Source organism: Siniperca chuatsi, linkage group LG15 (assembly GCF_020085105.1).
Source record: "Siniperca chuatsi isolate FFG_IHB_CAS linkage group LG15, ASM2008510v1, whole genome shotgun sequence".
In the NCBI taxonomy this organism is placed as follows: Eukaryota; Metazoa; Chordata; class Actinopteri; order Centrarchiformes; family Sinipercidae; genus Siniperca; species Siniperca chuatsi.
The window spans coordinates 11,553,944-11,581,588 of record NC_058056.1 but is presented as its reverse complement, the minus strand read 5'-3'; the positions used below and the strand labels follow the sequence as shown (position 1 = coordinate 11,581,588).

The following is a 27,645-nucleotide window of genomic DNA, read 5'->3' as shown; positions in this document are numbered from 1 at the left end:
CTCCAAACTCCAAACTGTCTGTTTGTATATGGATGTGTGAGTGTGTGTGTGCATGCATGCGTGTTCATACAGAATATGCATGTGAGTGTAGGAGCAGAGTGACTCATGCAAAGCTGAATTGAACAGTGCAGAGTCCCACATTCGCTGGACAAAACATCACAACAACAATACATTTGGAGCAACCATTGCCTGGCAGAAACTGCTATAACCCTGAGCGTGTATGTGTGTGTGTTGCAAATGTGTCCAACCAATTAAAGCAATCAAGTCAAGTGCAAACCGCCCACCGTGCTGCATATTGATAAGGCCGGGAGTACAACATGGCGACCTGGGCCACCGTGCCAAACTACTCTGACCCCTGCGTCCACTTCTTCCACCAACGCCAAACAAAACCACGGCGTAAACACTTTACACCACTTAGCTCCGCCGCAGTCCACACTCACAGACACACGCTAGATGCAAACACAGGCTTGACAGTATGACAAATATTGCCTTCCATCCAGAACGAATGAAGTAATGACAAAAAAAAAACCTCCCAAAGCCCTGCGGGTGAAAGAGAAGAGGGCGGAAACAAGAAATGAAAAAGAAGAAAGAGAAAAAGACTTGAGAGACGACAAATCATAACAGCTGTAACTCAATTCGGAGGCCCTGCTAGAGACAGCTTTCTTCTTCTCTTTCTCTCTCTCTCTTCATCTTTTTATCTCTCCTCTCTTCTTGTCCTGGCTCCTTGGTAATTTTTCCCACCATCCAATAAGCCATTATGTGGCAGTAATATGGCTGCTAATGGATGCACCGACCTGGGAGGAAGCACATGGCATGCCATTAGCCCAAATGCTATGCAAAGCTACCACAAGACGCTTTCAAAATTACCCCGACTGAGTGTGTGTATGTATGTGTGTGTTGGTTTGTGTGTGTGAAACCAGCGCTGTCTAAGCAGGACTAATCTTTTGGTGATTCTTCAGATGATGATGTTTGGCTGCATAAATGGACATTTGTCTTTTAGTCTGTGGTGGAAGAAGTACTCAGATCCTTTTTCAGATCCTTGGGGGAGGATATGTAAGTTTCTTTGAATAAAAGCATCCTCCAAAAGGAATGTAATGTAATATGTAAATATAATTCATTACTCCATTAATTTTAACAACTTCATACTGTTTGGTAGTTTAATCTATAATCCTTTATAAACCATCAGTGCTGGGCAGTAGCGGTGCTACAAGTAGTAGTGTGGTGGTAGCATTGCTGTTTTCTGAATCAAATAGCTTTTCAGTAGTTTAGCTCTTTTATTGATTATTGATTGATTATTGAAGTAGTGCAGTACCGTCCACACAAGCTAACGTTATCGCCCCAAGCAGTTCGAGTAAACATGAGCATTTCTGAAGCTCAAGCCTAGCGGAGCTTTCTGCTGCGGTCTGAAATAAAGCTGCTTGGAACAGTAGGTGACACCATCGTCATACACGGACATGTATGTGTAGCTGACAGAAGCACTTCCGTATGACGGTGACATCACGTACCAATCCTTGGGCTGATGCCTACAACGTCTCTGCTGCAGCGGAATACAGACAAGCGAGCTTGAGTTTACACATTCAGGTGATTCCCCAATAAGCTAACACAACCATCGCCAACCAAGCTAACACAACCATCGCCAACCAAGCTAACCATCACAATTCAGTGCAGTCTGCAAACACCAGCCAGCAACTTGTCAACAGCTAACCACTAGCTAGCTACAATTGTTTTCACTTTCTGTTGGCGGAAAGTACATAATAATATGAAGCATGGTTGGTTTTGGAGCAGTGAGAGCAGAGAGCACAGCTTATTGACAGTTTCATTGATCACTTAGATAGCATTGACTTGGAATGAGGTTGGTTCAATGTAAAAAATGGGGGGTAGCTTAAGTGTAGTGAAGCTTCATTTAATGTAGAGTAACTGGTAGCTTACTTAGTTCACTACAATTTCCAAGTAGCTTGCCCAACACTGTAAACCATTCATACATTTTGTAGGTAGAATTTTAATCTGCAAAGTAGTTTACAATAGCTTTCAGATAAATGTAGAGGACTAAAAAGTAAAGCAAAGTATTAAAGCTGCTCAGTATTTTTATATTACCAATGTATAACATGACATTGTACGTGAAAGGGGTTGCGCATAATGATGAACCCACAGAGAACTATCACCTGACTCCGCAGCATCCCTCGGCAGACAGACACAAACAAAGTTAGCAACTAGCAAGTGAATATACCGAAGCATTTACCAGCTAAAGAGACCGATATTTTCCTCTGAAGACAGTAACCAAAAACAGAGCTAAAAGAAAAGTGAATTATGAATTATATTTATTAGGTGGAAAGAAACACGACTCCAAAAGAATGCTAATGTGGCTCTGTATCTGCTGGATATGTAAAGGGTAGTAGGTAACAGTTAGCCATATCAATTTAAAATGTGTCAAAACATGTCAATGTTGTGTTCACAGCTTTTTTCCTTTGCCAAAAAATCAGCTATTGCAAGTTAAATAGCTGATTAGTTAAATGTAAATACTCTAAAATTTAAGTATAGTACTTCACTAAATGTTCTTAGTTACCTTCCACCACTGCGTTTGGTTAGATTGTCTTGGTAGATGTACACATAGGCATTCACATATACAGCAAGGTCACATCGGTGACATGTCAGCACATAACAGGTTTTTTTTTAAAAGACCATTATGGTGGTATGTACAAACATCTTTAAATTAAGTTAACTCCATTGAAAAACATTGTTTTTGAATTTTCTCCTTCTCTGTCTTTTCATTTTTTTGTCAGTAATTTTTTGTGTGGTCTACTCATATTGTGTCATCGTGTGACACATTACCAGTATGTACAAGACATCCACACACAAGCCAAAGCCCTGTTCACAGAAAAAGTTAAATTGTACACACACACTCACACACACACACACACCTTTGAAAAAAATCACAATCGACCGTGCCCTCAAAAAGGTCAAGAGTTGTTTGTTCAAGATGGACTGCTGCATATATTTCAAAATTTCCACCAGGTTTTTATGGGTGATGTGGGCTCAGGGGGCCTTCATACATTTTGAAATAATTAAAACAATTAGAATGTACTCAGTCCATAGAGAAACAACAATTAAAACGTAATAAGAATCAATTATAACTCTGAACACACAAACATTTCCAAGAATTAGAGCGCATAAAGAATCCATTAAAAACAAGAGGTTTTCTCTGAACAGAAGGGATATTGTTTCTTAATTTCTAGTGTGGTATATCTGTCTAGAGATGGGAGTTTTATTTCAGCAAAAACATAAGAATAGAGACACACACAAACACCATGGGAGACGGGTTTTTCATGTCTTGGAGGTCACAGGTTGCCGATATGTGAGGAGACCCCAATCACACTGTTGGCGCACAAACATGCATGCACATTTACACACAGAGAAAGAGAGACAGAGGGAAAGAGAGAGAGGGAGGATTTGTTTAATCGTTTGGCCAACTCTGACAGATGGTCGTACGTTTCCAAAAGAGCAGTGTGACTGGGAAAATGGGCCATCAGTGACCCTTGTGGAGTGTGGGTTTGTGTGTGTACATGTTTGACAGTGTTACAAAAGCAAACGTTACACAAGTATTGTTTCAGTCCCACTGTAACCCACTGCCAAGCCCTGATAGTAATCAGGCTGGCAGGACAGTAAACAGTAGAAGTGGACTGAACAACAGGCATCAGTCAGGGCTGAATGCCACAAGGAGAGAACCCCTCCACATCTCAATGCCTCCTTCCTTCTCCACTTTCCTTCCCAGCCAAAACCCATCTCCCCGCCTCCCTCTTTCTCCTGCATTCTGTCTCTTTCTTCTTCTATTCCCTTTTTGACTCTCCTGCAACACCTTCCAGACACTGAAGCCTTTTCATCTCTTCCCACGCTGTTTGTTTTTAACACTACCTTTCTTTTTCCCTTCTTCGATCCATTAACAGTGAAGCAACTGGGTCTTTAACACAGTAAAGTTGGCCAAGCAAAGTTGAGCCCACACACACTAACTGACATACATACACATGCATGCAGGAATAAAGTAAACACTGTACATATCATGCACACAACGCTGGGACAAACACTTTGTAATATAAGTAATTAACACACTGTTGAACCGGTCTTTACACGAGTGGAGAGCTCAGTTACATACACACAGAGCAAAGGATCATGCACACACGTGCACACAAAAGGGCTCAAGCAAATATAAAGCAGTTTGGCACACACACGCACTCTGGCGGCCATCCAGATTGAGTCTTGTTGCTTGTGTCTATAAAGTCCTGAGAACCATATCGACAACTGTAATAACTGTGGCTGGCAGGAGAGAGCAGATTACAGCAGCAATCATAGGCCCTGCACACACACTCATGCACACGCACACACAAATACACATCGTCTCTTTCTGTCAAAGACCTGTTTCTTTTCATCACCAATACAAATACGAACACATTTCTGAGTCCATCCTATAGCATACATAAAGCAGTAATATTGTAGCAGTGGACAGCCAAATAGTGACAGAGCAATAACACTGAAACGTACTGTACACAAAGACACACAGTCAGAGGGACACTCCACTTTGGACACAAAACACACTCTGGAAACCACAACACAGCTAGGGAACTATCGTAGTGTGTGTCTTAAAATATTTTAGATTAAATACTGAAAATGATTCACCATTGTATTTGAAAATAAATTAAATTATTTACAGAACTGCAGGTGCAAAGCTTGACTTATGGAATATTAAATATCATTGATTCTGCTATAAATTGCAGACTGCTAAATTAACTACGAGATGACTGATTAGAGACTGATGAGTGTTTTCGGTGCCTTCAGACACACACCTACAAATGCCATCTAATCTGACAAAGCCCAACTCAGACCGGAAAATCATTCTTTAGAGAAACAGAGAGCAGGTGGACAACCAATCAGTAAACCAGCATATGAGTAAGCCAGTCAGTCAGCCAGCTGCTCAGCGAGGGTCTGTAATGGCAGCGTAAGGTCACCAGTGGAAAGTGAAAGTGGGCTATACTGGAGTGGAGAGAGCAGGCTAAGATTGGGGTCAGAACTATATGGTGCACTGGCCAAGAAGAGGAAATATGTGGAGAGGAGAAGGGACCAGCCTGAACTACATACAGAAAAATACCACATTTTTGAGAAATTAAAGGGGCACTCTGCCACTTTCAGACATAAAGGTCAAGTTTACTAGTCACGAGGAGTCCTACTCATCCTGTAAAAAAACAGTTGTTATAATGTCTAATGTCTAATCTCTCTCTGGATGAGCTGTGTCAAGTCTGAGAAAACAACCTTGATGATGTCATTGGGGTTATATCAGCTTGGAGACAGCAGATGTACAGTATATCAGAAAGCCAGTGCTACACACATTGTTTAAAAAACAATGTTGCAGTAATATGAACATTAACACAGTTAGTTATCTGTTAGTTTTTATCTGTTTTTTTTTATTTCTTGTTGATAAAGTCTGAGATTTTGTAGGTGCCACTCTGATTTTGACAAAATGGATATATAAAATGTTGCAGATTATGACATTAATATTCCCACATTCAATATATAGTTGTATCCAGGAACATTTATTAGCTAACTGTATAACTTGGACAGTCTAAGCATGGTAAGCATTCAAACATTGCTCTAGATCCATACAGTACAAAAGTCAGTAAAATATACTGTAGAATCAGTACAAAGTTACATTAAACACAATGCCAGAACTGCTTTATCACAACATATATATGGACAATGAGTGTGACTTGGTTATGTATATGCTGGTCTGTTGATATAGTGCACGGACACCGCACCTGTGAACTACTATACTATACTTTTCTCCCCTTCATACCCTACATCCCTTACAATCATCCTGTTCTGTTCTCCTCTATTTCACCTCTCCTCATTTCTGCACTGTTCCCTCTCTCCTTTACTCTCACCCTTCTCTTTCTCTCTTTCTTTTTCTTCCTTTCTCTCTCCATCGGCCCCCGACCAAGGAGAAGCGATTTGCAGCAGCAATCCGTCGCTAATTCTCGCTCAGCGTTCATGAAAAATGTATAGCAGGCAGACTGTAGGGAGATGCAGATTGGCACTGGGCCCTCAGCAAGAGCCTGGCTCTGCATTAATGGAACATTATTTTCACCCCCTCCATCCCACATCCGTCCTCTCCATATACGTCTCCTCTCTCCTCTCTCCTTCCCTTCATCTTTTTTATTATACTGTCTTATTCCAAACAGAATCTTATCTATCTATCTATCTATCTATCTATCTATCTATCTATCTATCTATCTATCTATCTATCTATCTATCTATCTATCTATCTATCTATCTATCTATCTATCTATCTATCTATCTATCTATCTATCTATCTATCTATCTATATTACCTTTGAAAATGCTCTTCTGTTCGCTCTCAGAGTTTGATGAAACAAAAGCCATAAATATTCGAGGACTCAGTGGAATATTAGCAGCTCAAACAACCCAAACACAGCTATCTGCAATCTGAACAACTCTGCATGTGTGTGCATATGTGTGTGTTTTTTCACACGCACTTGCTTCTGCATTTGCCTGTGAGCGCAGTGTGCAGCCAGCTAAACCTTCTCAAAGATAATAAGAGGAAAAACTTTATCTTAATCTTTAAAAGGCACGACATGAAGTTTGAATCAAGCTGTGAAATGGGTCGTGTGTGTGCGCGCGCGCGCGTGTGAATGCATAAATTCCCAGATATGTTTGTGTGCGTGCATTTGTGTGCGTGTGTGTGGATGTGTTTAAAGCACAGGTATCTTATGAGAGTAGATTAATAACAGCACTGTAATGCCATCAGGACTAGTCACAGTGTGGATCATGCATAATAAACCTCCCAAGGAGTTTACATACTCACACACACACACACACACACACACACACACACTTCCTGTCACTATAGCAACACTGGTGGTGTTGCTGCCCCTAACTTCAAAGTCAGACGTAATTTCAGCCTCCCAGCAGCCAGAGGGAGCCATGGTGATGACAGAACACTCCCTCCATCCCTCCTTCAATTCCTTCAGTTTTCTCCTCCTCCATTCCTCTGCTGGCTCCTTCCTCCCCTGCCTAGCCAGCCTGCTGGAAGGCCAGGCATCCAGGACCAGACATAAAAATAAACCCAGAAAGGTTAGAAGTGGATGACTGAAGCTAGGGAAAGAGGGAGTGAAAGGCGAAGGGGGGCAAAGGGGGGCAGAGGGGGGGCGCTAGATAAGGGAGAAGGGAAGGAAAGTGGGAGGGAGGAAAAGGAAGGAAGGAGATGATGTAGTCTTTTACTTATTCTTTCCTTCTATAGCAACTCACGTCCATTTTCTCTCTTTCTCTCTCTGTTTTTCTCTGCTACAGTCAAAAGAGTAAAAAATTATCAGAAGAAAAGATGGATTGTGAAAAGAAACACTATAAAACCACTACCAGCTGCGGAAAATATCACTCAACTTGAAATATTTGTTATTTCAATCCACATTATTGTCTAACAAGGAAGAGAAATACTTCCAGATTCATATACTGAAAAATCATTTGACAAGAGAACGTTCCCATGTCCAAACTACTAATGAATATAAAATAGATGTTTCCAATCTTCAGTTCAGATTGGCTCAATAACATTTGAAGCCATTTTAACAGTTAATTTAAATATTAATGTGGTAAATCACCATTTATAATGGAGGGCTTAGTGCCAGAAGGGCATGTCTGGCATTAATGGTTGGTGAAAATGAAATCTATATATCAAGAATGCACTTGAAGAGATGTATTTGGTGTTCTGAAAGAGTGTTATATCCAAAGTGAACTGAGGTGATGTCCAGCCAGGATCTTCATCACATTTTAAGAACAACACCGGATGTAACACCTCGAAAGGACAAGCCAAACTGGTAAAACACGCAGTGTGTCACGTTCATTTATTGTGTATATCCAACATCCAGATATAGCAGCCTCAGCTTTCACACACTGTCACACTGTTGACCGTCCTGTGCTGGAACGGGGAGGACAGTTAGGGAGGTGTTGATGTGCCTTTTGTGTCTGTAAAAACAAAAAAACAGTAATACATACACACTGCAGCTCCACACATAGAACAGACACACACACACACACACTCACAGATGCATACAAATGTACACACACAAATGCACGCATGTGTTGTGTGCATCAACTCATGCACACATGCACACACTTACCCACGCACACACAGTTATCCACTTTCCATTTACATCATCCATTTTTTACAAGATGCTTGTGCAGAATCCTGCTTGTCACTGAAATACAGATTAGTGGTGTGTGTGTGTGCTGCTGTGTTAATGGAAACCCACAGCAATGAGCTCCTCCTCTGTCCCCTTTTGTCCTGAATTTGATCTAGTCTTTGTAATCTGTTAGGAGAAATAAGCTTTGACAAAAGACACCAGCCAGAGGAGAACTGTTGTTCAAAGGATAAAAAAAAGATGCAGTGGGGAAACATTTCTCTCCTTCTAGGGTCAGTCCTTGCTCCCTCTCCTCCTCCTCGCTTATCTACCCCCTCTTTCTCTCCTCCTCTGTAGGAGAGGCGCCAGTGGAACCGGACTGGTGTTTTCTTAACCAAGTTCATCCCTCTCCATTTCCCCCTCACTCTCTAATCATAAAGCCTGTCACACACTGGGGGTGTACGCATGTGTAAGCATAGGGATAGGTAAGTGTGTAAGAGTAGTGCTCGGACAGAGTGTGTGCACACATGCACACGCTGTTTTAATATCCTCCCTTCACTCTGCTGTTCTGGGCTTCAGTCAGCCAGCCTGTCAGGGGTGGTTGGGTATAAACATGGCCTCCTCCACAGCTGAGGAGCTTCTCCCCCCTCTCTGTGCCACTGCTGCTCAGCCTTGTGTTACCAGTTTGCTTTAACAACCTACACTGGCCAGCATAGTTCCCAGTAGGTAGAACAGTGTGTAGCCATCAAATTTTGCCATAAGATACAACTAAAAGCCTTCAGGCAAAAAATACTTTATTGATCCCCATAGGGAAATTCTCTTTTGGTGTGTCTCTCCTCCACAGGGAATGAGAGTGCAGTGTCAGCTGCAGTGGAGTGCTGGTAGGGATTCAGTGTCCTGCTAAAGGACACTTCAGCAGTGCAGATGCTTGACAACATGGAGGTTCAAACTTCCAACTAATGGCTGCCCTCTTTACAGGTGGTGGTCATCATTTCAAACTGGACTGGTAGAGCTGCTGACTAAAGTGTGTTAAAAATTCAAACTGAATTCCTATGTGGCTATTCATCTCAAGGCTTTGCAGACTTTTAAGCTCCTAAAACATTAAAAAGGAGCTACAAATATTTAGAAAAGTGTCAGATATGATCACAGGTGAATTCTCAAGGTTAAAAAACGATGTTGATGATGTGTACAGATGAAAGACCCAGAGAAATTTTAACCGCAGATCAATTCCACTTCCTGTACATCTGTGTTTTCAAGCCGTGGGGGAACAAATCGTACGGCCCCGGCAAAAACACGTGTTCCCGGCTCTTGAGGATCAAAAAACTACGCGTGTACATGAAACTGTGTGTGCGCGCTAAATGATTCATGAGGAGCAAACGAAAACAGGCTGGCATACAAGCGGAAAAATAGCCCGTCTGCATTTTAGATGAAGCCAGGGTCCTCTGACTCGCTGTGTCATGATATCTGAGTCTGCAATGAAGCAGGGCAGAGGTGAAAACACGGATTATGTGTGTGTGTGGTAGCAAATTTGAGGAGAGTGTGAGTACCAGGGTGAGAAATAGTGCAAGTTTGATACAAATCCTATGGTAAATTATGAAATCCTGTGGAAACCATATGGACTGGGAACACATAAAGTGAAAATGAATCAATCATACTCTTACTCATATTTGTGCAAATAGGTCTACAGGTTTAAGACATGGCCATGAGCACTCCCCTTTACTTCAGATTGTGAAACTGGCTTCAGATTAGCTGTCCTATTCTCAGAGCTGCTATGTGTTCATAGCAGTGGCAGGGAGCTGCTGCGGCCTTCAGTGCTGCTGTCTGTTCTAAGAATAGGCAGCAGGGTCCAGAGAACATCTCGTCTCTGACTCTCCCTGACTCCCTCTCTCCCCCACCTACCCTGTTTTTCTCTTTCCACATACTGCAAAAATACACTTGGAGAATCTATCACTTAAATACATACAAAAATATCAGCAGAAATTACGTCTCTACATGGAAAATGCACTTGGTGTGACTGCTAATGCATTTTGTCAGTGTAATTTGAATGGTCTCTTAAAATATATGTTGAATGATTTGCATTTACAGTATGTAATTTTTGTATATTTTAAACCATATGTCCAAACCAATATGAGAGACATTTTTTTCTTTCCCCATGAGTCCCTTCATTCTTTTCCTCCCCTTTGCCTCCATCCCTTTCTCCCCCATCACTCTGTTCCTTCCCTCTTCATATCCCTCGCATTTCTCTGCTTTCTTGACTCCCTCTGCCTCGTTTTCTCCTCTCCTCCCCCCTGTGTGCACTAATGTGGAGGCTGAATCTAACCCTGCTGGATGACATTACTCGGTGCTGCCTGCTGGCCTGTCTGCCTGCCTGGGGACTCTAAAATAAAACACAGCAGTGGGGAGAGCCAGAGTGAGAGCACATACTGTATAGGCAGCCTGACTGACATGTTCTGAGAGAGCACACACACTCAGCGTGTGAAAACGCTCGCAGAGGACAGAATGTGTATCAAAGCGTGTGATGTATGTGTGTTTGTGAGCAAAGAGGTCTGTGTGAGTGTAAGTGTGGTTGTAGTGAGAGAGAGAGAGAGGGGAGGGGAGCAGGCCTCTCCAGCTGTGCCCTGTCAATCATTCATGACCTAACACTTGGAAAAACAGAGGAGGGCAAGGTGGACAGGAGTGTGAGGGAAGAGACAGCGAGGGAGAGATAGTGTTTCTGAATTTTCCCTTTTGTCTGATGGAAAATAAGTCAAGGAGGGGCAAATGAGCACTGAAAGACATACAAAAATATTTTTGTCTATGCATGTGTGTGTGTGTGCGCGCGCTAGTGTGAATAACATGCTGCTGCTGGAACCCCAGAGCCTGAATTCAACATCCCTCACCCTGAACAAGTGACAAAAAGATAACCACGTTTCACTTCACCGCTTCACGCCCTCTCCCTCTCTTACTCATTCTCTTTCTCATCCTGCTCTTCACCCCTCCTCCCCCCCTTCCTCACCTCACCCTCATCCTCCCACCCCCAGCTCTCTCTCTGTCTTTCCACATGGCTGGCCATCCTCTCCCATGTCCCAGAGGATGGGAGGCTGTGCGGCTGCTTGGCAGGCTGTCAGGGGAGCGCCAGAGAGCAGGGAACATGTAGTGACTGGAACAGGGGTGGCGGTGTGGTTGGGGGGGGTATGAAAGCCCTGGCTCCTCACCTCACTGTGGCAACTGGAAGAACTGGCTCTGCTTAGCGACATTAGGCAAAAGATGCAAAGGGCTGAGGGCGCTACAGAGAAGAGGAAAACACAGATATCTCACTCTTCCTCTATTTTCATGTACCAGAAACATCACCGCCACACATAGCAGGAAATAACAAGGCAGCAGTCAACATGTCATTCTGTACCAATCATGCAGTCCAGCTCTGTAACCCCCTGTCAGTAACCAACATGACATGTCACCTTTTGTTGACCTGTAACTGCCACATCATCAGCAAAGCATCATTCTTTTCTTTCTGTGCAATCTAAACAGTGATGTCTAATGTATTGTATGGGACAAATAAACAGATAAGATGAAAAAAATGTGTTAAATGTTATGACCTTTGGTTGGAGATGCAAATTGTATTTACATTTTTTTTACATAAAGGACCTGTTGGTGTCACCTTTAGCTAACATTTACAGTAGAGAAGAACATATGGGGGCTACTGCACACTTTTTCCTAAATCGTTTCACAATCGAGAGGTGCATCTTCTCAATAGATGATCTTTGCTCTGGCTCCTGACTTCACTATTGTGTGGAACTGGAGGAACAGGTTCAGCTAGACCAGAGCAAGTCTGAAAAGGCTGAAAATACTGTTAGAGGACTACTGTAGTGTTAATGCTAACCCTGTATTGAAAATCAGGTGGTGAATGCCAGGTCAATTTAAAATGATACACTGAAAAAGCTGCTGGTAAACATTAAAGTCAACGCTGCCTGCTGACACCAAGAGGCAAGGCTTTTTTTAGTAGATGAGAAGCGACAAAGCTGTTAAAACTGAAATGTATACAATGAAAACATGACATACTCATTCATCCATTAATTAGAATCCATCCATTACAACCACTGTGTTAGAAAAGCAACGTACATAAACGTCAGTGCCAAAGCTACATGGAAATGTAGATAGATGGTCAACATTGACAGCAATGCTAATGCTACACTAACAATCTAGTGCTGAGCGCTTACTTTGTGTTTTTCTAAGCATTTAAGTGATTAATGATATGGAATACAAGAAATGCTATATCTCAAATACATTACATTTTAAAAGACCCAAGGGGCACTGTGACTTGCATTTGTGATAAGTTACTAAAGCATTTTTTCCCTTTGGTCTCCCTTCAAAAATCCCGCCACATCACACAGCAGACTCGTCCCAAAACAACAACATGACACTTTGCCGACCCGCGCTCCCTCCCTCCTGACAGAGAGATAGGGGGAAAAAGAAGATGACAGCAGCTTCAGATCTGACATCAAACGCCGGCGAGAGAGTGAGAAAGAGAGAGGGGGGGAGGAAAAAAAACGGTTACATCTCTGCCGTGACAGCTTGCTGGAAGAGCCTGGCAAACGCAGAGAAATTTCTCTCTCCTTCTCTCTCTCCCCCTTTCTATCTCTCCATCTCTCCCTCTCCGTGTCTCTCTCTCATCAAAACTTGCCGCCGATTAGGATCTCGGCGAGCCATGCGCTTTGGATTGGGAGTGAAAACACACGGAGAACCCAAGGGGTAAAACGCCAGGATTAAAGCGGCGAGGGAATATGGGGTGATAGTGGTGGTGCTTCAAATAGATCGGCCCACGCGACTGCAGTGGCTCCTCGCCTTGCTCTCTCGCTCCGGATTCACACACTGATACATCAAGGCCATTTCTCATTATAGCACGAGGGGGAAAAAAGGCTTTCATGATGCTACTTTAGAGGGAAAGACAGTGGGGTGCGGGTGTGAAAATTTAAGAAAAAAATTGCTAGTATGTTAAGGAGGAAAGAACAGAGAAAGAAATAGAAAGAGTGTGTGTGTGTGTATGTGTGCGTGTGTGTGTGTGTGTGTGTGTGTGTGTGTGTGTGTGTGTATGTGTGCGTGTGTGTGTGTGTGCGCATGAGAAAGAGGAGTAGGAATCACTTGGAAAACTGACTGATAAATGAGCCGCTGATTTGAAACAAAGCAGAGTCAACCGTCAGTGTGCGTTGAAAGACAGAGGACGACCAATGAACACAGACTTTGAAACTCAGTATATAGAAAATATTATGGCTTAATTTGAGTTCATACACTTAATTTAGCTTTTCTTGCAGTTTATTCCTCCGCTCCTGAGGCTGTTCCAAAGTATCTGGTAAATTAAACGGCACACACCTCAAGCAGTGCCAATATTTGCGACCATTTGCAAATGTCTATTTATTCTATTCTTGAAAGTGCTGAGGAGCTGTGAGGGGAGAAATGATAGAGTAAAAACCGATTAGTTTAGCCAAAAACTGGAGCAGCCCACATCTCTCTCCCCTCATAGATCAGCCTGGCCTCACCATTTCTTCTCAATTACTCCTCCAGTCAGCCTGCTTAACGATTTTTAGCTTGCCCAAATGCCAAATGCGTGTGGGTTTGCATGTGTGTGACTGCGTGTATTAGCAAGAATGTCTGTGTCTGTGCATATGCTTTTCTGTGCATGTGGGTGTATGTGTGAGTGAGTGCATGATGCTTAGACCACAGGCTGATGCATGTGGCCTTTTTGCCTTGGGCACGAACGCCAGTCAAAACACAGACATAAGCTCTGAAATGAGCTGTCAAATCCATGTCTCCCATGGGACATGAGACAAAGAGGTGGTTCACAGGGTGAGCGGAGCATCTGATTGGACAGAAAAGCTTACAACTGAATGTTAGACAGTAAGCCGGAAATACAGGAAGAGGAGGAAGACAAGGAAACAAATGTTCCTTTGAGGCTTGATGGTGTGTTTTGGTGTCTGCTACAACAAATAACTCTCTCTCTCTCTCTCTCTCTCTCTCTCTCTCTCTCTCTCTCTCTCTCTCTCTCACAGACACACAAACAATGTTTTGCCTAATGTGTATGTGTCAAATTCAGTGATACTTTGTGCTTATTGATGGGCAGAACTGTCAGCCAGTCACTCACCGGCAGACTGGATGGGCGGTCCTGGGGAACGCCATCCTCATTGTTGGCCTTCCCAGAGTTCCCTGGGGCAGGACCCCTGGTGCTGTAGGCCTCCTGCTGAGCCTCCTAGAAAGAAAGACAGAGAGAGAGACACAAAGAGTAATTTAGATTTATGATCGATAAATTAAAAGGATTTATTTTACAGTATATTACCAATATTTTAGAGCTCTGAAGAGGATTCTAAATTCACAGATACTATATATCATATGTGTTGGCAGTTATGGGGGAAAACAACATAGGTCACATAGTAGATTTTTTTCCCCCAAATATTGGCAGTGACATTGATTCAAATGTGCAGAATCCTGAGAGTTGAAATAATTCCTTTTCTTGCTAAACACTAGTTATGTTATGGTGTAGGCATGTTCAACGACACTCTTCCATTATGATAAAAATTGTCTAAATGCATGTCACAGAGATTGCGGGGATGACTTGGACTGTCGAATGTGTCTCAGGTTTAAAGGGCTGTAATGAAGACTCTCATTCCTGGTAAGATCAAGTCACAACACAAAGAGGCACGTTGCACAAGGAAATACACAGACACACACACACACACACACACACACACAGATACAGTACATGCAGACTGAAAAACATCCAAACACGCACCCATCAGCACACCATACCCGCCAATTCATTTCAACCAAATCCAAGCCTAACCACCCACTAATCCTCGAAACATTAACACACACATACAAACACACACAAATACACACACTCAGTCCTATTGTTCAATCTAAGTCATTTTCTTTCCCTCTGTAATCACAAGCCTATCTAGTGTAAACCAATTTTCTCCCCATTGTCGGAGGTGTTGCCCTCTCCCTCTCCCTCCCTCTGTATCTCTCCCTCCTTGCCTCTCCCTCTTCTTTTCATTCACCACGGAGGTCGTTCCTCCATCATGTTAAGCGTCGGCAGCACAATGGCAACTTGTTAAAGAGCTCTGAGTGGAAGGATTAGTGATAACTGATCGGCGAGAAGCGGCGAGAGATCATACGCGAGTGCTTGCACACACAGGCAGACACAACATACGTACACACAGCCACACATTTATGTTGTACACACACACGCACACGTACAGGGTGAGTTCAAGATTTTACTTTTAAAATCCATTTTTTCTCCATGGTTTGATTTCTTATCTGTTGTGTGATTATACTGTAGTAGGTGAGCAATATCCCTGTCAGCTGGGTGATATAATTTTATAGCTGAAGATTATCCTTCACAGCAAGAGATGTATCATGCGAAATGGATCTATTATTAGAGCATTAAATGGGTCGTAATTCGTGCATCCAGGGTGAATGATATCAATTCCCTACTTTTGTACATTCTTTATGAAATCTGATATAAGGTTTTATACACCCTATACGTTACCTGTAAAGTTACTCTACAGACACAGTTTGCGTGCTGCATTAGCAGCTGTGCACACACAGCGACAAAAAGTTAATGTATTCATTCATCCATTATTAAGAAAAGCTAATGTAATGACCTTAAATGCCCTAGAGTTGTCCCTTCAAATCCACATTTCAATTATTAGCCAATTAAATCACTTAAGCACTAAAAATATAGAAAAATTTAAATATCCTAATGTTTCCTGAAATGTCAATTATTCAAAATACCATTCTTAGCATGAAGAGACATACATACACACAATTCATACATTGTAAAGCCATGTCTTCCTTGTGCAGTGCTCCTAAATCTGGTCCTGCAGTGTCTCTGTTTAACGTAAGGTCCCTGAATGTGTTCCAAGGGTTTATCTGTTTTTTATCTGTTTTATAAGTTTTTTCGCTCTGCCCTCCTCCTCAATTAATTTAATATAAATTATCACATTTTTATTTTTTTCAGCTAATAGATTGAAAATAAAGGCATGTCTGCAACATTTAAAATTACAGGAACATTGGCATTATGTGTCCTGCTTCCACAGTTTGTCATATTTCTGGTTGACATATGGAGCAAGACATGCAGGGAGAAAAAAAAATTCTGTGAAATGTTGCAAAAGTTGTGATGGTATTCTTGAATACAAATTCTACTAGTGCACAAAGAAGTAACTACCAAACATACACAGATTTTCAGTCAGTAAAAGGTACTGGATTTTGACACAAAATTAAAACAAAAATGACACATTTATTGATGCATTGATGAGATCAATATATATATATATATCAACAGCTGCGATTTTTTCCCCCCATTCATTTCATTCAATTTAAGAAGATGTGAAGATGTATACATAAGATGTGGGGGAAAAAAGAATTCCTCAGTTGTACTGATATTTTTATAATATTTGTGATTTTTTTAACTTGTGTGTCCGTGTGTGTGATGACTGCTTTGTGTGACTGAATTGTCTTGTAATGTTCCATACAGTATATGTAACTTATTTTCGGGTCACTCTTGTAAAAGAGATCTTGATCTCCATTAGACTTCCTGAATAAATAAAGCTTAACTAACTATAATTTTTATTCACATAATAACCACAATGAAAAAAGTCAGCCAAATAAATGGAACATCAAGCCATAATCTTACCATAATAGCTCCCTTATTCCAATAATAATCTAAAACCAGCAACATCCCCCTAACCACATCTAAAAGCCAGAGAGGAAACCCTGTTCACCCAGATGTGGTTCAATCACTGGATCACATATCATCTCATAAGTGAGTGTGTGCAGAGAGACACTTAACAACAGGATTGCAGCAAAAAAACGGAGGCACTGTTTTAAAAACAAAGCCATACTAGTTTCCTCGTCAGAGCCCTGGGCAAGCCCTGTGTTTGTGTGCACAGCCCCCGTGTTTATCAATGAGAGCCTGGATGCACGCCAAACGTCAGGCTTTTATTACATGGTCGGAAGTGCTTTGTTTGAAGCAGAAACCCGGCTTAGACACAAATACACCTCCACAGGTAAATAAAGGCCCCGGGAAGGAGGGAGGAGGAGAAGAAATAGAGCGGAGGAGATGTGTGGTGGCTTTCTGATAGGTGTGCACACACACTCACACAGGCACAGTTCAGTTCACAGACAAAAATGCACACATAGACAGACAGTTTCTCACACAGTGAACAGAGTGACTGCTGACCCAAGTCCAATATTTACTCAGGCATATGAGTCTGTAGTGTGTGTGTGTGTGTGTGTGTGTGTGTGTGTACTCGAGGGGATTTCCGTTTTCAGTGGGTCAAAGTGAGGTTAGCCTCATACTACTGTTTACACTCACGTTCTTACATCATCACTGTCAACTGTAATATGGACAGAAAGGGTGAGAGAGGTAGAAACTGGGAGGAGGGAGGGCAGAAAGAAACAGATGCTGAGAGAGTGAGATGGTGAGAAGGTGAGATGCAAAAAAGATAGAGAAGGAGAAAAGGACGAGGTAGGAAAGCACAGGGAGAGAGACGAAGATGAAGCGACAGAAACAACGGTGAAAAAGCGAGGGCAAGAGAACATCAGAGGCAAATGAGGGAGTGCTGCGAGTGCATCCTTTCATTTGAGTTTTTTCCAGTCCATTGTCTCAAAATCCCATTTCCCAGCTAATTTAGAAGCTTCTAAAATACACTCCACTCCATACCTTAAGCCTTAGGCCACAGCTAATCCTGTCTTCACACATACACATACGCGCACACACAGAGACACGCTCATTCATCCTCCGTGCTTTTCAAAAGACTTCATCTTGGCATAGTAGAAACGAATGAAGGATATTGAAGGCAAGCGTTTGAAGTACATGAGGGAATGCAGGAATCAAACTGTGAGTTAAATGCTATTAGACAGCTGTGTGGAGAGGCAGTGTAATATTAGATTTGATTGAATAGATGACTGCTGAATGTGGTGTAATATATAGAGCCGGAGAGGCTTTATGCGGACGTAAATCAATATTGCAGCACCATGTTAATCCCAGCCACTCAGGAACGGGAGTCAGTTGTTAAGTATGAAATGTTCGGAAAGCAGAAACGTGTCGATGTCGCACGCCGACGATTGTTTGGAAAATGAGACTTGCACGTATCCGCTTTCAAAAGTAGTCATTTGTAATTGAATCTTTAGTACTGTCAGTATGATGTTAGACGTTGTTAATCCCGGGAGAGAAACTTTCTTTTCCTCAAAGAAGAGGTCAAAAGTCAAGTTGTGGTATGGAACAGCTCCTCCTAGAGCTAGCATTGTAGTATTTTAGTTTAAGAGAAGTCTAGGCCACAATGCTGCCCCAAACAGTAATTCCAAACATGACATGCAACCAAGTTGACACTTTCTTTCTTGTTTGACTCACACCTAATTTAAGAACGTTGTACTGGCTCTTTTTGGTTGCTTGCACTGCACACTTCCTAACGCTATATTCAAGCAGGGAGCAAGGTGAAATGTTGCTTTGCTTGCTTGAGTTTGATTGCCTGGGAAAACAAGCAATGAAACTGGCATGACAGCAAGCAAGCACATTTGATGCCACCGCTTGACACAACAGAAAGAAGCAAGAGCAAAATTCACGGCCATTACGTTAAGCTGATTTTTGCTGACGTCTGTCTCGTTCTCCTTTTTTTTTTTTTAAACAGTGAGAAAAAGATGTGGATAACTTCAAACTATACTTCAGCATTATTTTGTCAAAATTTTAACATGCTTGCTATTTAATCCTTTTTTCCACCGCCATTGTCTGCTCTGTGCTATCTTGCTTTTAGAAACTTTGTGTGCAGATGTCAGTGTTTTCGTCACACATTGACTCTCACTTTACTATAGGGGTCAAATTAATTTCTCAGCATCTTCTTTTCACATCCTCCGTTCTTTTCTGTGTTAACTGTGCTTTTCCTAATCATATTTATTTTTATTTTTTGCCCCTACCTTCCCTCAACATCCACTCTCTCCTATCAGTCTTAACTGCTCGCTCACTCTGCATCACTGCACCTCCTTCTCACTCCTCTTCTTCCTCTCTGTCAATCCCCTCTCCCCATTAATCTCTTGCTTTCTCCACACCTCTCACATCCCTCACACTCTATCCCCATCGCTTTCTTTTTATCCATCACTCTTCCTCTCTTTTCCTATCACCCTCTCCACCCCCCTCTACTTTTTCATCCCACCTCCATTTCTCCATCTCCATCCCTTTCTTCACCCGGCTCCTCTTCATCAAAACCATCTCCACCTATCTCTCCCCCCATCCCTCCCTGTCTCCAGCCGTTCTCATGACTACCAAATGAATTAGTCATCCCCCTTTTTCCCCAGCACCTTGGCAGATGCACATCTCCACAAACTCTGATGCTAATGCCATTAATATTCATTAAAAATTAAGCTTAATTGCATGTCTTTAGAAGAGAGGCCCATAACCCCCCCAACACACTGCCTAACCGTACACACACACACATCATGAACCCCAGTGCATTTGGCCACCGCCCCCTGCCACATTTCCACAAGGACAGGGAGTCTCTAAAGAAGACACTGAGAAGCACATACACACTCAGATATACAGTATTGGGTCAGTCACTGGGAAAAGACACTGTGATGGAAGGGTCTGACATTGGTATGAAGTGAGAAAGTGTGTTTCCATGGCACTGTTTCTGCTGTATCTGAATGTCTTTATTTCTGTGTGTAAGTGTGTATGCCCTGCACTAACAGACATAAGAAACAGCTTGTACACATCAGAGAGAGCCAATGGTGGTGGTGGTGGGGGAGACATCCATATTCAACATCCTGCGTTCACACACACTTGCACACATGCTCACACCAATCAGACTGACTGAACCATAATTGAAGCAACAATCAGCAGTGAGAGCGAGCTACGCCGTGTTCTGAAAAATGTGACAAATCAACATTTGGTTATGATATGCTTGTCTTTCATGTTTTCTTGACCCTTACATCTTTTGATCCATTTCAGAATATTTTGAAAACATTACAGTTACATTCTGAATATGTCAGATATGCTGTTAATATATTATACGGCAAACCTACTTTCGTCTCCTGCAACTGCCTTTTAAAACAGTGTGTTGGTTAGACTCCATGTAAATGCATTTATTCCAGGGTACAGCCTATTATTATCATCACGGAAAAGGTGACCATTAGAATGGAAACAGCTGTTGTATGTGCATATATATTGCGAGGATGCCTGTGTGTCTATGCCTACATATCTGTGAGCTGTGTGTGTGTGTGTTTGTGTGTGTGTGTGTGTCCAGCCTATCTTAATAGGTCCATTTGTAGCAGGGCCTGTTCTAGTGCTGTGTCCTTCAGATTGGATTCTATCTCAGCAATCCCCCTGACCTTTAGCACAAAGAGACTACAAGAGAAGACCAGAGCCCCGACACAGGACACACACACTCACACACAGCTGAAACACACACACACACACACACACACACACACACACACACACACAGCCACAAGCAGGCATTCATTCTTGCCCATATAAACAGAAACACACACAAACAAACAAGCAGACACGGAAATAAATGCTCATGCACAGACAACCACACATTCACACACTGGTATGTGTGCAGGCCGTCCCTTAGGGATGATGTCAGATGTTAGCTGTGTTAGCTGAAGATGCCGTTGCCAGGGCTTTCATTCGCTTTCCTCTACGCAGGCTAATCAAATAAGAGCCTTTGTACCATCTTCACTTCACACACTCTTCGCAAGTCCCCGTCGCCACCACCCCCATCCGCCCATTCACTTCAACTGCCTTGGCTCACAGTTAAAGAGGACATCCACCCAAACTGGTCTACACCCACATGACTTTTGCTAAAGCACGGAGGAACAATAGCGGTGTGTTGGCAAGCTCGACTTTGGCTGTGACTTTTTTTTTTTAGGTGTTTTCTCTTTCTCTCTGTCTGTGAAGTCTGTATCCAGGAACAAATGTAGCGGCATTTCCTAACAAATGGCAGCTAAATGAGGCCCCTAGGGTGCTGTGTCGCTAACTACCGGCCCCCTTTTTTTCTGAGCCATTATGATTGTCCTAACCGTTCCAAAAACACCTCTCCCGTTCTCGTTTATTTGCATTTGAATTGCAGCTCGGCTGTACAAAAACAAACATAAATCAAAAAAGGGAAAAAAAGAAGAAAAAAAAACACAGTGGCGGATTCTAGTCGAGCAATTAGCGAGTGTCAGTCAATGTGGAGGTAAAAAACACACTAAATTAAAAACATTGTCTCAAACACATGCAGACACGCTATCACACACAGACACACACATACTCATGCACACAAAACCTAGCTGACATATACAGCATACATATATTTATATAATTTTTTTTGTTGAATTTATCATTTAGTTTTTGCCTGAAAACTCATCAAGCTTAAGTGCTCGTCAGTGCTGGCCAATCAGAGTGCGGCAGGCCCAGGGTTGCCGTGGCGATATGCGGGGACATTTAGAGGACTCCGATAAACTCTGCCATTTAAAAGGTTATGACAATTAACGCGGCTCTCCGCAAATTACCACTGCCAGACCTTTACCCATGGACGTCTCTCTCTCCCTCTTATCACCCTGCACCCAGCCTCTCTCTCTCTCTCTCTCTCTCTCTCTCTCTCTACCTCCTCCTCTCTCTCCCACCATATGCCCTCCATTTCCACAGCCTGTCCTCCCTCCATTCCTTGCTCCCTCTCTCTTCCTGTCCACCCCCTTCCTGCCAGCAGCACTTTTATTATCCTGTTAATTAACAGAGTTCTTCACTTAATATTCAAATGGTGACCAATTAATGACATTGAACTTTGGGCGCCCCACCCACCCACACGCAGCGCCCCCTCCTCACACACACCTTCCCCTACACTCTCACCACTTCCTATTCACTCTCTTTTCACACACATTCCTTCCTGCCTCTCATTTCCTCCGTCTTGTCCCCTCAACTTCCCCTCCATCCTTCCACCTCCTTGCCAAGGTGAGGTCCCATTTCCCATGAGTGTGTGTGTGTGTGTGTGTGTGCACTGAGGGGCAGGCACGGTGATTGAGGCAGCAGAGCAAGTATAGAGCGAGGGGGTAATAAAGCCAGGGGGGCAGGCCGCAGAAAGGCTCGATGGCCTTTTAATTAACCTGGTGTGATTAAAAGCGGGGTTGGCGGAGGGTGGGGGAAAGGGCCTGCTGCTGCAGCCGGTTGGGGGCGGAGGGGTGACAGACAGGAAATAGGAAATCACACACTGTAAGTAGTGACCCTGGTGATGTGCCCGAGTGTGAGCACCCTATGACTTACAAAGAATTATTTACTCAAAGTAAAACATGTTTTTACATTTAAAGCAACTAGAATATAGAATGAGCATAATGAAAAAATAACATTAATTCTCAAATTTAAAGTTCATTCTTGACTTTGGAAACAGTAGTCTACGAAACAATCTTACCACAAGCTCCATTTATTAGCTTTTCTGGAGCTTTCGATTATATCACATCACAACTGGGCAGTTTTCATCTGCAAAGGAAAATTGTTTGATATGATCGAAAGCTCCAGAACAGCCACAAAATGGAGCTTGTGGTGAGATTGTTAAAATTTATTTCATGAGACACTTTTGATGTACAATCGTGCAAACTGTGTATAATATTTGTACATTTGTTGCTGTCCTGTTAAAACCAATAATCTCCAGATTTGGTGATTTTGAGTTTTTCAGATTAACTGAAAGAAGAGACGTTCTTTATTGTAACTGTGAAAATGCCCCTGCTTCTTACCTAAAACATTTAAATACCCATTCAACTATCTGAAAATGCATTGTTACGTTGCTGAAAACAGGACTGTTTTTCTTAGCTTTAGAAAAGCTGACGTTTTGGAGATACGTGTTTTTCACAGGACAGCAACAATATGCTCAAGTTTCAAAGCAAAATTTTAAAACCCTCCAGTGGTCTGAACATTTCATTCTGTCATATAACAGTGCACAGTTTGTCAGTGGAGGACACGCATGCAGCAGTTACTGTCAAAATAAAAGTAAAATAGTATTAAAAGCTTGACCTGCGGGCCTAAGAGTGTTCACCCTAGTTTTTTTAGTTTACACCACATGGTGGACATGTGATGTTGTACTCATGAACATCACCAAGCAGCATCTAAACCAATGAATCAGCTTCCTTCCATGTATGCCCCTGTAAAGTGAGCTTGTCTCCTCCAATCAGCTGAAAGCTCCTCTATGCCACAGCACTGCTCCCCAGAGCCTACTCTCAGACAGGAAAAGGAAATAGTTAAGGCCAATAGAGGAAACGACTGGTGGGATCAGTTTCACAGAGGAAAGTGGATAGGAGGGTTTTACTACCAAGAGTAAATGTCACAGGGAATGACTTCCTTCTTCAAAGACCAGCAGTCAAATCCCGACAATTCTACTATACACCCAAATACCACTCAGTGGCATATTCACCATACAGTTTATATTATACTAAAACATGGCAAGGCTATATTCTGTTAAATGTAATTACTCTCTAAATATAAATTTAACACACTGTTTCTTGTTGAAAAATTAAATAGCGGGTGCTGCATGGAATAGCTGATCAAAGCCTGTACCATGTTCTCACAACATTATGAGTTTAAGTCTGGCAGCTTGAAATGACAGCGTTCTCATTTTCGTTTTTTTATGAGGTAGAACATATTAGTCAGTAACAAAATATCATGCACTTCATCTGTTATGCGTCAAGGTGTAATATGGCCAGGAAGAGGCAAGAAGAGGCACTGTTTTTCTCCTTTTAAGTGTTTTGTCTCACGCTGTAATTGAAGCCAACAATCAGCCCAATCAGACAGATATTTATAGGGTCTGTTAAAAATATACTTCCAGAAAAGGGACCCATAGTCTATGGCATTAAATAGCTTTTTTCACAAAGCAGAAAAAAAATTTTCAATGCAATTTTAACAGTAGTAAGCCTTGATTCAACAGCATTTGCTAGAAAGTGAGCTGTTAAATACAAATAATAAACCAAGTAGTGTATGAGGTCAAAAAGCCTTCTCAATCCATTAAGTTAAAGTATATGTCACAGTGTTTCTGAGAACTACAACTCACAATCATCAATTTAAAAATATTTGGTGTTCTCAAACACCCACAGCACTCAATAACCACCAGCAAACCACCCACATTTATTTTTTTTTAAAAACCTACTTCTTCCCTGATGTGATATAATATATTTCTTTATTTTTTGTATTAGCCTTGATGTCTTAGAAATGTCTTTTTAGCCTGCTCTGCTCCTAGCAATCAGATGAGGTCACAGCAGTGCAATAGACTCAAAGAAAGACGGCATTTTCACTTCTATTTGTTACAAAACCAGCTAATAGTGGTCGGTTGCAGAGCAAATTCTGTGTCAAAGGCAGCTGGAATGGTTCCATCAACTGGAGGATGTCCTCAGGCTGGGGTTAATGGGAGTGGAGTGGGGGGAAAGGAACTGCGGAGAGTGCCGGAAGAACAAAATAAAGAACTTTTCAGCTTGGATTTTTCCAAGTAAAGCAGGGTCAAAAAACAGGGGTCAAAACCACAATGACATCCTAATCTGGCGTGTGCTTGCAACTGTGTGTGTTTGTGTGTGTGTGTGCATGTAATCCATTCCGTGTGGCTCACATCATGTCTCATTTCAGCCCAGAATCACAGACAAAGGTCACCGTTTGACCTTTTCACAGCTCAGAATTGCTGCAGCACACTCGGCTGATTAGTGTACACACAGACACACACAGACACACATATACTAAAACTGATACAAAGACGCACACTCACTCAAAACAGAAAAATGAAAGTAATACAGCGCTGCGCTGAAAGCACACTAAATCTTCTATTTGTAATCTTGGCCAACTGCACTGTGTAGGTTAAATTTCCAAACATGTTTACACTTGGATCCAAAATCAAAGACAGGGAACTAGTTTCTTTGTTCTTTAAATGTATTATAGTATTTTTCTGGCATTTTTTCCCTCTATGAATTCCTCTCTCACTCAATCGATGGACAATTAACTTTGTCTTAATGCCACCGCACAGGCTTGTTTTTGTTATGTGTAAAATGTCATGTTTTTTTAATGATCAATATTGTGTATTTTCAGTAAGTAAACTTGAACATAAACTGCTGAAATGAAGTGAGTGCTTGGACCTGATTTTGCATTTGTTACACAAGATGGAACTGGTACAGCTGAGTGCAAAAAACCCCCACCTCTGTCTCAAGGAATCTAGCCTATTAACAACTATCCATTTCCATTTCCACATAGTGTATAAATCTACTCTGTTAAGTTTCAGATGAATTGGAATGCTAGTTGGAAAGATTGTCCTTTAACTGTACGTGTCCATTAATAGCCGGGTTTCTTGTTCAAGAATGTAAAAATGTAATGTAAATGTAACTATTGCAGCTGGGAGCTTATTAGTCCATGGAAAAAGTGGATTTAGTTGGGTCTATAGTTTGATGTCGAGTAGACAGGAGCCAGGAGGTGTTGTCATATTGCCTGCTGTGTTTCTAGGACAAAAATACTATATGGCACTAACACATAGGAAGGAATTCTTGATTAAAGGTAAAGACAGCAGGATGCAACATTGATGCAATGGCCGCTGAAGGTATTGTGGCTTTTATGCACCATTAACAAGCATGTGTGCTGATTGAAACATTTTCCCTAGTAGCATGCATTCCTAACAATGAAAAACAGAAGGAAAACAGCTCCCTGGTCACCGCAGCAGTTGGCATAGCAACCAATATGGAACCTATCAGCACAGGTGAAACAGGGCTTTGGCCAATCAGAGTGCTTGGGCAAAACTACCTGGTGAATAAATGTCAGCGAGGGTCAATTGCCGCCACATCAACAGCGATGATGAAAACACACCATTACTGTCACAAAATGTCAACGTGGCCATGGATCTCAGCCTCTCCTAGTTGGAGTGAATAATGTTTGTTCAGTAGGCTGCACGGTCTGTGTGTGTCAGCATGTTAAGTGAGGAAATAAGAGTAAGTGCTTTTTTCAGTGCAAGACAAAAGGCATGCTGGCTGAAATGTTCACTCAGTATGAAAATTACTATGCTAAGACTAACGATTTCTTTTTTGACAACCTGCTTTTGTGTTCACAATGGCTTTTTGCTTGGCTATTTGTCTTGGTGTGCTCGGTATTCAAGGCTGTCTAAAGGATGGTTTAACTACATCTCAGTAAATCACAGTATAACTACCTAGACAGACACAGCTACACTACTGCCAAATGGCATCAACTAGTGCAGATGCTAAATAATATGTGTATTCACATTTGTGAACTACTAATGGCCGATACGATGTCTGGGCCCCCAAAAAAGGATGCTTTTTGAAAATACTGCTGTGAATAAATGTGCCTTTTAAATTCTACAAAAAAAAAAAAAAACACTTGCAGAGGAAATTGTTCCACATAGCACATTTCTTTGAGTATCCTGATCTGTGCTGTGTTTTATGTATTCTATGCAGTTCTGTCCTGTCCTGTCCTGTCCTGTAGGGATAAGCTGTCAGTGTGGATATCATCATTAAAACAGCTCGCTGTTGTTTCGTAATAATTCTGCTCTGTAGTGGCAGTGGTACAAATCATCCATGTGTATAAAAGTAGCAATCATTCCCCTGCTTTAAATTTTTACTAAAAGTTTTACTTAAGTAAAGTAAGTATTGGACGCAAAGTGCCAACAAGTACCAATAATAACTTTCAGGGTGTTAAATTGTTCAATACCGCTCGGATCATCCTCTCGTTCAAAGTGTGTAGGAGACTACTGTGGCCGCGAAAGGCCCTATCTAGAGCCAGTGTTTGGTTTGTCCATTCTGGGCTACTGTAGAGGCATGGTGGTGCAACATGGTGGCCTCCATGGAAGGGGACCCGCTCCCTCTGTAGATAAAAACGGCTCATTTTGAGGTAATGAAGACACAACGATTCAGGCAATTATACACTAATGAAAACATACTTATAAATATTATATTCCATTTCTGCCAAAAGCTCCTCCTAAATATTACACACTGAACCTTTAAAGGAACTATGAACAACTTCTATACTACCTCTGAAATGTAGTGGATATATGAATTTGCACATAATGGAAATAATGTACTTAAGTACAGTGCTTGAGTAAGTGTACGTTGTTACACTTCTCTGCTCCCTGCTGTGGTTCTCTTGTTTGTAATGCAGTCCATTCTCATTTTGAAATCAGGTGTTTTTGACATGTGGTGTACCCAGAGCACAATGGATAACACAAAGCAACAAACAAAAGATTGGATATGGACTAATATAGCCAGTATTGATTAATTAAAAAATGCCTTTATCAGCCCTGATACTGATCTTGCAGAATGGCTCGGGGCATCCCTATTTCACTCATCTGTCTTTTCCTGTTCTGCTTCGTCCTGTCTTCTCCTTTCCCTCCCTGTTCTGTCTGATCTTTCCTTTCCTTTCCTTTCCTGTCCAGTTCTGTTGTAATCTCTCCCGTCTTGTACTGTTCTTTTTCCTGCTCTGTTTTGTTCTGCTCTGTTCT

General features: G+C 42.0%; 1 protein-coding gene across 13 annotated transcripts in view; it reads right to left on the bottom strand.

The window, feature by feature from the left end:
• LOC122888988 (AT-rich interactive domain-containing protein 1B-like) overlaps nucleotides 1–27,645 on the bottom strand; it is a 177,040-nt gene that overhangs the window by 103,553 nt on the left and 45,842 nt on the right. For all 13 annotated transcript variants that reach the window (XM_044223940.1, XM_044223941.1, XM_044223949.1 and 10 more), the window contains one exon: nucleotides 14,292–14,396. In XM_044223940.1, the coding sequence (XP_044079875.1) occupies nucleotides 14,292–14,396 (105 nt within the window). The remainder of the gene's footprint in view (nucleotides 1–14,291; nucleotides 14,397–27,645) is intronic.